Raw genomic sequence first — 12,147 nt, forward strand, 5'->3', positions numbered from 1 at the left:
CCCACACCTCCGGACACTCGATCAGACAACCTGAAGAGAAGCTTACCACAAGAACTCCATGTACCTCAATTGTCAGCCATATCTAGTAGCGTCTCCAACCATGCTCAGCTTGAATCACCCCGACCCCATCCTGGAATACCGACAGCACCGGGACTTTTTGTAATATCTTTCACACCCCTTTGCGAAGTCAAAAACTAACCACCTCTCTTTTTGTGCCACTGTAAATTAGACAATTAAAAGAGCACCATCTACGGTGATTCATGATTCGGCGTGCACAATGCATGGCCGAACCACCAAAATGTGTGGTCCGGGACACATTCTTCGGCTGAAGTCCCCGTTGCACAACCGAAAACTCGCTTCCTAATTGCCTCGTTGTTTACAGTAGCTATTGTTGTGAGACAGTAGTTGCTGACTTTTTTAAAGTGTCTCATTCCGCTGCTCTCAGATGCCGTACAGCAAAACAACTCGTGCTACAGCCTGATAAGCATTCCCTGTGAGATTCATGGATATGCCACTTTGGCACCGTAGGTGAGTCAAGTTTATAAAAGTGAACCGGGTCACAGAGATTCGTGCATGAACTTCATCTGTCGCACTACATTCGGAACGTATACAGCTTTTAAAATACGCAAAACGCTCCACAACCTCATGTGCCTCTCCTTGGATTGTAAGCGGCGTGTTCAGCGACCGCATGTCAAAAAGCATGACCTTACACTTTATGGATGCGAAACACATTTCAACGGACGGAGTGGATTCAGTCAGTTCACCTAAATTCAATTGCTCATTTTTCCTCTTCGAACATGTAGACAACCCATAGGTATTCCTGATTGACAAAGTTTTCATCATCAGCTATTTAAACATCATCGTTTTGAGGAACTTCCAGCGTTTGTTTCATTATCAAGTCAATTACGAAAGCGAATATGTATGGAGAGTGTGTATCCTCTTTGTTTGTAAGCTTTGAAGGCCCGTGCATACTTCAATTTGGGCGGCAGGTATACACTGGAAGGCTGTCAGCCGAACGACCATTATTTATAGCTATTTTTTACCGTTGTGATATTAGAATACCCCTTTTTCGTTCTCTCCTGCCTGTGGCCGTTTTCTCATAGGTACCCGCTGGACGATGTAACTCATCTAGGATCTAGTCCCGCCGACGTGCAATCGGTATTAAATACTAAAGATATTAGAAATGGGTTACTGACATTTGCAGCCATAGTGCAGTCGCACGCCCCTAATGGTGCGCATGCGTACCTTCAGTGTGCAGCCTCCCCTCCTGGTCTCCTACTCCTCGACTCAGTCGTCAGTTGTATCAGCTCCTGCCTTCAACACGTGACTATACACCTCTATTTCTGCAGATTATCGAACAGAATGTGGTGTTTTTAACTACTGTACAGCATGTACACGGCTTACAGCTGACGAATTTCGTTATTACGATTGACAGTACCGCTTTGCCACGATATCCTGCGTTACGTTCGATCGTAGTACGGTAGCTCGCTGCCCTTTATCTGATGAGAGCCGCTTGGAGAATTTCCGGTCAATTTGTTTGGGTTGGGGTGAAACCTACAAATGGAGAATTTAACACTCTAGACACGATTGAATACCCTTAGGCTACAAAGGTCAACCGGATCCGCTTCATAACATGGGTCCAGAGAGTGACGATCCATAAGAACTGGCCGATATTTCAGTGTATTGGCAACATTTGAACCTCTAATCAACGCCTCATGAAAGAGGAGACGTTAAACATCCCTCTTCGCTGTAATTCCACGTCCTTGTATAAATAATACAGTAATGTTGTTCGCGTAGAAAATCACCAGCCCAACCAACGTCTCGGTCGTAGGCTCAAGCAAGGTTGAGTGCTTAATGTAGGTGCCTTTCCCTCGAACGCTATGAAAAGTCTCAGACCTTTCGAATCCAACGGGTTCTTCTAAGGCATTCGCAGCATAAGGTTAGAGGTTTGTCACATAGGCTATCAGGCCTTCAGTCAATTTGCTATTCTGAATTCACACTGGTTGGTGCTTAAGAGCCAGTGCTTTTGATAGAATGGGACTGAGAAATATAAGGTAATACAAAATAAGATCAGGTGAGTTGCATTGCTTGGAGATTTGTAGAACGTGATTGCATGTCATCTGGCATATTGCCGGGGAGCCAAAGCCCAGACAGGAGGACGGATAAGATTATCAAGGGAAAATTTTGGGTCAAAAGCCTAACCGAAAGACAGTGGTTCTCGACACAAGGCCTCCAGAGCAACAGCATTTTGTTACATGCTCCATGCCCAAACTGAAGGACCTGGAGATTGTGTTGGTCAGATCCATACCAACTGACCAATCTGGTACACGGAGGTGCGCATATCGTCACACCGCAGTAAGGTCTGATCTCTTCGTGACAATGTGGTTACAGAGGAAGTCCTGATGAAGCTTCTCTACAAACAATGGTGTTAGAGGTGGACGCTTACTCTCTCTCTCTCTCTGCGCAATGTTTTTCATAGACAAAATATTGAGTTGCGTAATGTAGGGTCTTAAACTTCTCTGTATTTAGTTCCCTCTTAGTAAACTTTTGTGGACCTAGATTATCTTCCGCGTGTATCAGCACCGTAGTAACTCTCTAACTAGCCAGTTGTGAAATATGTTCGACCACTTAGCTAGTACACCAACTGTGTAAAGTGCGATGGCATACTCAGGTGCTGTACGTGTCCAGTCATCGTCTAACAAGGTGGTTTGTTCTGTATGTCGCTGTTAGAATGGCGTAGATTTCCAGGTAAACATGTAACATGACAACAGGTCCATGGACGAAAATACGCAAAGTTTGGGTGCCTTTTGTGCGCTTTGATCTCTGAGATGTCACCTTGGTGGCCCTCCTTTTGTTCCATTAAAACGCATTGCAAAGTACTTCTGTATCGTCCACTTATTTTCATATTGTTTTTCCTTGCACTTTTCCACCCAATTCATGACTTTTTGAAATAACTTTTAGTTTTTGGCGATGAATCACCAATGTGAACATCGGTACTACTTCCTTTGGTAATGTTTTACTGACTCTACGTCCCATTGGCTGACACCTACTTTCGGCCTCAGCGATCGTGAATCCGCTGTGCAAATGGCACAGGAGTTTACCGCTCGTCTTCTATCGAAATTCAGAGTCCACAACCCACATATCCGATTTACACCTATCGAATCGGGTCTCGTTATTCATTATCTCTCAGAACAAAAGCTATTTCCCACCGAATTAGTCACCAGGGAGCAATTGATTAGCTGTCGGATTGCCGGTACCATACCAGAGTCCTCCCATGCACGCACAGCTGAATTAATTTACTATCAGGTAAGTCAGCGTCATTCTTAATGCCTTTTGGCTTCCGTTTGTTATAAGAAGCAAAGTAGTCTGGATGAAAGCAGGAATTATACAGGACTTGCACTCCGGAGACGAAAAATGCTCCTGTTGTTTACCAGTTATTCTTCTGCAAGGCAGTTTGTACACAATGTACGGGAAGTGTTTCTAAGGAACAGTGAGTGTACTTTTTTAACCCTGTGAGGATATTTTTTCTGCACGCACAGCTGAATTAATTTACTATCAGGTAAGTCAGCGTCATTCTTAATGCCTTTTGGCTTCCGTTTGTTATAAGAAGCAAAGTAGTCTGGATGAAAGCAGGAATTATACAGGACTTGCACTCCGGAGACGAAAAATGCTCCTGTTGTTTACCAGTTATTCTTCTGCAAGGCAGTTTGTACACAATGTACGGGAAGTGTTTCTAAGGAACAGTGAGTGTACTTTTTTAACCCTGTGAGGAATATTTTTTCAACTGTTACAAATCTTTGGCATTTTATTCTCTATTTCAACTCAGACCATTCAAATTTCCAAATTCCCTTGGAACACGGTAACAGGTGATCTGTGTGCCCAGATGTCATAGTCTATCGTGATCTCTCGTGATCTTCCACAACAGAAATGGGAGCCAGAATCACAAAAAAGCCTCCATTGTAACCTCAGTATCCATAGGAATTCCAAACACCTGAACTCTACAGCTCACATCAGTAGCCCTTAAAGCGTTGATCTGGCCGAAATATCTAAACTGGTGCCCTACTAAAAAGCATTCATACCTTGGAAGTGATACTCTCTGATTGATGCATCGCCATAGTCATCCTCATTTACAAGAAGACCGTTTCTTGCAACTACCATGCTAATGGGTTCATCATCCTTCATTCTTCACCGACTAAACTCAGTGCATGAACTACTCATCCCTTCCGCTCAGATGGGGACTGAATTATCTTACGATAGTTGTTGAAGAAGCGCTAGACTTACCGAAGGACGATCGTCCCGTTATTTTCTTGTCGTCGAAAGTAATGTTACTGCTTCGTCGTTGAGAGGAGACGTCTGCAGTGCTGCTGCGCCGACCCTGTGTCTACGAGGATTCAAAGTCTGGACTCTACGGGGCAAAACTAATGATCTGCTGTTTTGATCGCAGATTCCCTGTATGGCTAGGCCACTTTTGGCCCATGACTGTAACTCATGCGGCATCAACTACGTTGACTAGGGCATGTGCACTTTAGTTTTTCACATTTTGTAGTCCGAGGGAATCAAAAACTGAGTGCCAGAATCCGTAGAATTATTGGTGAAATTTGGTAAGCAATTCCGTCGAATTTCCGGATCATGTATGCCCTACTACTGAACATCTAAAACCTTGAACTGAGCAAGATGACAGTTTACAAAAGGTACTGAATGGCGGGGGTTTCAAGTAGTGCGGCTCGGTTCCCATTGAAATTATATACAATCGGAAGAATTATGCATTTGTCATCACCCAGCATCAGTTTCTTCCATCCTTCATTTTTCAAGCTGCAATATTTCGATGGTCTGACTCTTTTCAACCGAGAAAGCTCCCCCGTGTTCATATGTTCCAAAGCCGCAAGATTTGTGAGCACTTGTTAGGCACGACTGACTCCACAGTCAATTCTAATGGTGCGTTTTTCACTCGACTTACGACCCTTAGCAGCTTCCGCTTAGCCTTTTTTTATGGGGTTCCTGGTGATTCTTCGGCTTCTTTGCAAGCTGCCCAGAGAGACTGGCCACAAAATTACTCCCGGAAATTCCCTTCGAGTTAATTTCTTTCCAATACAGAGGGTGCTTCGTTTATGCAAGACACTTGTTTTGACATCATCATGTACTCAAACTGCTTCTCTGTTTATCAGTGATGAAGGGGATCCACGTTCTACTCTCCGATCCATCCAACTGAACTGTTGTGCTGCTTTTAAAAGGCTAATTCATCCATGGTTGCTAACGGTTTGATTTTTGGCCATAAAACATCACCTGTCGACGATCATTTTGTTTGTTGCCTGTAGGTCGGCGGCAGTTATCGATCGGATCAGGAAGTGGCACTGATAGGAATTGGCAACATCAGCCTGCATGATGTTGTCTCAGGAATTCTATTCACACCAAAATCAGTGAAAAGCTGTCTTCAATATCGTACTGAAAAATTGGATTCAATAAGTTGAAGGGAATAGTTGGCACGATATTCGAGATATCGCAGTATATTTTCATAAAGGAAACTACTCACAAGGTTGCTGAAAACTCTTCGACAGCCCATGACCGGCTTCGCCCTTCTTGGGGCTCATCAGGTAGGCGCAGTCCCCGAGTTTCCGTCAACCTTATGATCTACTTGAACCCAAATTGCACTGTTTTCGAGAAATAGGCCTATGTGCAGCACATTCAGCTGGAGGACATCATAAACGAGAGATTCAATTGAGTCTCCCATGAAAACCAAATTGATTTGCAGATGAGTGTACTTCTCGAAAACAGTGCAATTTGGGTTCAAGTGGATCGTAAGTTTGACGGAATTTCGGGGACTGTGCCTACCTGATGAACCCGAAACGGAAAGGCGAAACCAGTCGTGGGCTGTCGGAGAGTTTTCATCAACCTTGTGAGTAGTTTCCTTTGAAGGGAATAGTGTTTCCCTCATTACGCAACCACGAAACTTATGCGCGCAAGTATCGGTGGCCTGTTGTTGGAATTCATTTTCATTGCATGTCCCAACAGGACTAGGACCCTGTGCAAGCTTGCAGTGATGCAAAACAGGTCTGGTGAATCGGGAGAAGGGATTTTCAGCTCGAACCTAGATTTTATTCTCTCGGTCACGTAAAGCCCCATAGCACCACGCATACCTGCAGCAATTCACCCCTGTGCTCTCTGCGCATGTATTGAACCAACACGCTTTAACTGCTGTACCTATTAAGTCCTATACTGTTTCAATACTCTAATGGTATTATCTTATTGTGCTGTGTGCAAAATAGTCGGATCCCCAGATTCCATAGCATGTAAACGTATTTATTATAGTAACAGGAATGATGAGCGAATCAGCTGAACCATCATTTCTCACCATCTTTTGACTTTCCTCACAGCTGCTCGAAAACCGTATGTGTTCTTTCTGAACCCACGCAGTGGATCGGGCAAAGCTTTCAAGATATTCCATAAACACGTGGTACCGACTTTAGTACGACTCAGCATCCCGTTTGCCGTCTTCCAAACGCGTAAGTTGATCCCTTTATTCTTATTTTGAGGGGAACCTTTCTTACTCCGACAGCTCGATTTAGCGGTCCCTCTTTGGGTGCCTTACTATTACTGGATGCGTTAACTGCAAAGTGCCAATTTGTTGAGTTCTTTTCCTCAAACTATCGTCTACAGTTATTGAGTGGTTTGGCATCCAACGCCATTTTTAGTCATTTACCCTACAGTACACAGCTATCGGAAGTCTCGTAACCTCAGTTGGGTTCTTATTTCGCTACAACCACCGAAGCTGTGGAATTGGGACTTGATATATTCATCATGCTGATCTTTACAGGATAGGTCCGTAGTCTAGGATCACTGAAGCATATGTGCCGATTTGGACAAAATATCTAACGTCACACCATGATTTTAGGATTTTAACAGTAGAACTCTGTGGAAAAATAGTTCAACTACCTATAAGTAGTCAACTTGACTAGATTGAGTGCAGCTCTTAAACTCGAGATGGCCCAAGTGGTTAGAGCGTAAATTTACTGACCGGAAGGTCGATGGTTCGAACCCAACCTCTGCCTGACGACTTTCCCTGTCTAGGCTTGGGAAACCTGGGAGTATCCCAGCTCTCGTGCTTCCTGCGGGTGGCATGGCAGCTAGGTACCGAAAGGGTGCTGCAGCTGAACGATTATTATTATTAAACGCAGCCGGATACTCAAACAAACCGAATACTTCCTTCCAAACTCTCCAAAGTGCTTTCAAAGTCACCTAAACATGATCTGATATTTTCTGTGCATGCTGTTTGGATTGCCGAGAATATAACCTATTAGACTGGCTTTTGGTATAGCAAATATTCGTAGTGCCGAAACTGATAGGGTAGCTCTTAGTAAGAAATGAACCTTTGGAAAATAAATCGTTCCCAAGCCGACTATCACCCATACAGTCCTTCTGGTTGAGCAAATTTATCATTGTACAAAAAATGACCGATTTGAGCATGAATCCGGATTTGAAGGTATTTCGGACGTGGAAAATTACAAAACTGTTCTAAGCATCAAACGTGGACTCGGTAATATCGGCAAAAGTGCAGCATTAGGCAATAGGATTCCCGCTGGGGACAGCCCAATTGTCTGTTCCGGTAAAACTAACTCATCAGTGGACAAACTTTACAAAAACACGCATAGCTACCGGTATACTGAATATTGAAAATTCAGGACATTATCTACATAGAAATCAGAATGTGTCGCCGGCAGCAAAATAATACGTCGTTCGTGTTTTGACAGTACCACATTTGTTATTTAGAGCATTAGAGAGATCTGCGTTGCGTTTTTCGGGTTTAATTTCACTGGGAATTTTTTTATGGTTCTCGTCGTCGTTCCAATAATTTCCTTTTTGTTTTACCTTGAGGACTGCGATATGGTTATCCGCGGTTGTGCTATAATCCTCACTGAAATGTTTGTTTGTCAACCTGAAGACAGCATTTTTCACCAATTAATAGTGGCTCATTGGTCTCTCTCATAGGCGCCGGTATAAAAGAGCGTATTATACTAGAATGGTTTTCTTAACTCGAGAAAGCGTTCACCATAGGTTCCCACTTGAATACCGTGCCTGGCTTTTTCTCTTTCAAACGCACTCCCTTAATATTGAAGTTATCTAGGTGTCTCTGTTGTAGTCTATCCTTCTACCCCTGTTGATGGTACTGCGTTACGTGTTCCGCTCTTCTGCATTCTGAAGCGCATAAGCTAGTCCAGGGGCTAGACGCCTTTACCAGTCACATGCACATGAAAATGCATTAAATCAGACAAGCGAATTCGTCGCACCTGGCCTCGGAGACCTACGGTCCATTACTCCTCGTAGTAGGCGACATGGGTCTGCTAAACGGACCACTCTTCACATCGATTGATACGCTCACCCCTGCAGTTCTTCAGTTGTACGGGGCGAATATAAGACGAAGCTGGTTGTGGTAATGCTCGCACTATTTATTTTTACTTGCAGACGACTATCCTCTGAGATAGGATTAGTGGGCTCAGCTTCTCAGCATAGACTAGTATCAATTACAGGAAGAAGTCAACACCAAAACTTCCGAATCTCCTCACTACCAACAATCTAGAAGTATTCCGGATACAAGCCACACATTTACACGATAGGTTGTCATATCTGCACAAATCGCGATCCACTGTCGCCTCCAAGGATAGAATCTGCGCACTCAATGGTGTCTGAACTGCTCTGTACTCAGTCAGGTTTTCTGTAGTCCTTCAAGGCGACAACGCCATCACGGACACTGCAGAAATTAAGATTTGTCTTATGAGCAACAAGTGCCTAAGATATTGCAGTTGCCGTCTCGAAGCTGGTCTCATCGTTGGATACCTCTGGAGAGTGAACTGTCAGTACACGCCAGAGACGCCAATGGTAAAAAAGTTTCAGTTTTCGAATATCCTCTGCTCGTAAAGCCGTTTCGCTCGCGTATGTTTTGCTACGTGCCATTGCACGCCTGCACAATCCGCTGATCATCCGCATGCTGATTCGGGGTCCAGTTAGGGAGCAATGCATGAGAGTGAAGCTGATTCGTGCTACTCACAAACCTTGCAAACGATCGAAATGAAATACGGAGTACTATTTCAGACTATATTTCGTGCAAATACCTAGCCTTGGCCGGAACAACTGGGAGACCAGGCACCCAGGAACAGTTTGGAAGTTTTGGTGTCAACGAGCAAATCAACAATCATCAATGCAGGTGCTGAAATGCAGCTTGTCACCAAAAACATTATTTTCGATAGCACCAAACGAGTGTGCATTACGCAACCGTTTCATGTTGTCTCGCGGTCTTCTTGTGGGGGACGCTGTCCTTAGTGCTTAAACGGTATTATTCAGCAAACTGGTCATTAGGGTAGCTAATAAATAATTCAGCATTCTAAACCCGCCAGTTACTTTTCTGCCAAAAGGTGCTGGCTTGTCGACGTGGGTACAAAAACATCTTAGGCATAGCACCTCTCTCTCAAGTCTATCCGTGTCATCAAACCGACGCACTGTTGTAAAGGTTGCTGTGCTCTGCACTGCTTCACGGATGTTTGGGCCCGAATTTCGTAGAACACGATGGTGCTTTGATTGGTTTTTGTTGTAGCTCAACTAACAATTATCTAGTGGGAAGATTCAATTAGCCTGAGTACGAGTTTCAAAATGAGTCGTTTTTGCTTGACCAATAGCGTGTTTACGTCACTCAGTTCATGGTTGCAATTTAGACTGACCTGAAGTTCATGCCACCACATCCGTAGAAGCATTCTAGGCGTCAGCTCAGCTTACATTCATGACACCCGGGACATATACTCGACCCTAGAAATAGCGAGCGAACCACTCGTTCCATCAAATTCCATTCTGAATCGCTTCTCTACTGGCTGTCACACGACCCTGCACAGGAAACGTCAGCTTTTTATGTTCATTTATCACCTGTCTGTTCTTTTTAAATCCGACTATTACATTATAGTGTGATTGCAATTCCAATGGTTCGAAGGAGCGTCTATGTGATGTTGTTTCGAGACTGGCAGTCACTTTCTTGGGCTGAAACGTGACTGATAAATGCCATTAGCTTTCCGTGTATGGTTATACCGTTTCGGTTTGTGGTATCCGTATTTCTGGAAGCGTCTTATTTTCCGACCATATGCATACGTAATTAAGAATTAAGTCAAGTAGTGAGTGTTACTGTTCTAACTGCACATGGGACTCTTCTTGAATGGGTGAGTGCACAATCTGTCACATACGTGAACCGAACAGGTTTGGGCGCGGTCCGTGGCTTTGTTATGCATCGTATGAATGACTCACTTCCTATCGTCATCACTATCATCAATGTGCAAGACACCAGTGTCGACACTGATTCTTCACTACCAAAAATATACACCGTTTATTTGATTCTATTCAAGGTCATAAAGCAGACAGTAGACAGCGGAGAAGCCTGGTATAAGCACTCTGAATTGGCTTAGTGTTTAGAGCGCAAATTTACTGATCGGAGGGTCCGTGTTTCGAATCCGACCTCGACCTCTCGACCTCCTCTGTGTAGGCTTGGGAACCGGGGGGGTATCCCAGTCCTCGTGCTTCCTTTGTGTGGCATGGCAGTTAGGAAGCGAAAGGGTACTACAGCTGAACGACACTCCAAACAGTCAGGCTGGTAATCTTAACAGAAGCGGACAGGACGATCAACATTAACGTCGGCTAGTCGCTTTCTTCTACAGAATCCTCAACAGAGCGCAGTGAGGGTCACGGTGACCCACTTTTTGATGAGTGTGACTCTGGCTTTTGAGCTTTGTGCGCTGATTCCATCAGAAACGCGCACATCAGAGTTAATACACTTACAGATGTATGCGATTCCCCAAGCAAGCAGAGTCCTTCGATACCATATACATTGTCAATTGCTAAAGGGCACTGCATTGACTTCAAGAGGTGCCATTCAGACTGCTTTTCTAAAACAGCAGTTCACTAGACAGCAAAAATTGTATATCGCATTTCAGCATATATGATAACTGTTCGTAGCCTGTAATTGGCAAGCTCCTGAGCAAACTAGCTTAAAACACATAGTGCTGTTCAACCTCCGCAACATCGTGCAACCTCAGTCATAAAGAAAAAAACCTTCGGTGTATTTAAACATCTAGTTTAAACATCTAGTTTCATGGACAATCCTTGCAAAAAACCGTTCAGCTGCGGCACCCTTTCGGTGCCTAACCGCCTTGCTACGCAAGGAAGTGCGAGTGCCAGGATTCGTCCAGGTTACTCAAGTCTACACAAAAGAAGTCGAGATGCCAGAGTCAGGCTCGAATCATGAACCCTCAAGTCATTAAGTCCGCGCTCTAACCACTGAGCCATCTCGCCATCTTCGAGCCACATTTTTAGTCGAAAGAAATCGTCAACTTGAGTCGTGTTCCATTCACACTTGTCCCTCGTCCGTACCACTTCGTATGTAGCTGCGTAATCTACTCAGCTAAGTTATTGTGTAGCTAGGTAAAGAGTGCACTTTTTCCAAACGTAGCAGTGTTTCGAAACCATACTTTGTTACCACATTCAGCCATTCGGTACCAAAATAACCCTCCAAACAAACGCAGCCAGCGACAACAAAAACTGAAACAGGGTCACACCCATCTCACGTATTTAATTGACCTGTAGTCCGAAGGCTAGTCTCCTTCCCGTTGGAACGTCCGCTGTGAATCGGATTGTGAATGCACTTTTTCTCAACTACAACGAAGTTCACATTTAGTCCGGTGGTAGCCCTGCGTTATCCTGTTCCCGGATACATGCGTTACAGGAGCCGGGCGATGAAATCACTCGCCATCCGATTAAGTCACACTCAACTTGGCCGTTCAGTCAAACGCCATATTGAAAGCTAGACGAGCCTCGCTGTTATTCTTTCTTGTGAAACTAAGAAGGTATGCGATACTGATCGCATTTGTAACCAAAGCCAGTAGGTCTGTCATGCCAATGCAATTCCTCAAGTCGTTAAGGCTTTGAAAGGGGAAGGTAAACAGTAATTGACGATAAATCATTAGTCGAAAAATATGGCAAACCGTTTGTTTTCACTAGTGTCCTTACCAACATCACAGTTGGTTGTCGGTTAGTTGAAGTAGAGAACCTTAAGGTAAGCAGGTATATTTGTGTAATGTACTACTCATAAGGTTGCTGAAAATCCGTCGGCAGCCCACGACC

General features: G+C 44.2%; 1 protein-coding gene across 1 annotated transcript in view; it reads left to right on the forward strand.

Annotated features, from left to right (window-relative positions):
• Window positions 1–3,084: 3,084 nt before the first annotated feature.
• Window positions 3,085–12,147, forward strand: part of T265_03200 (hypothetical protein) — a gene marked incomplete at both ends in the record, with an annotated part of 55,253 nt that continues 46,190 nt past the window's right edge. The window contains 3 exons of the mRNA XM_009167619.1: window positions 3,085–3,306; window positions 3,355–3,490; window positions 6,372–6,500. Of these exons, the coding sequence (XP_009165883.1) occupies window positions 3,085–3,306; window positions 3,355–3,490; window positions 6,372–6,500 (487 nt within the window). The remainder of the gene's footprint in view (window positions 3,307–3,354; window positions 3,491–6,371; window positions 6,501–12,147) is intronic.

The sequence above is a fragment of the Opisthorchis viverrini genome (assembly GCF_000715545.1).
Source record: "Opisthorchis viverrini unplaced genomic scaffold opera_v5_44, whole genome shotgun sequence".
In the NCBI taxonomy this organism is placed as follows: domain Eukaryota; kingdom Metazoa; phylum Platyhelminthes; class Trematoda; order Opisthorchiida; family Opisthorchiidae; genus Opisthorchis; species Opisthorchis viverrini.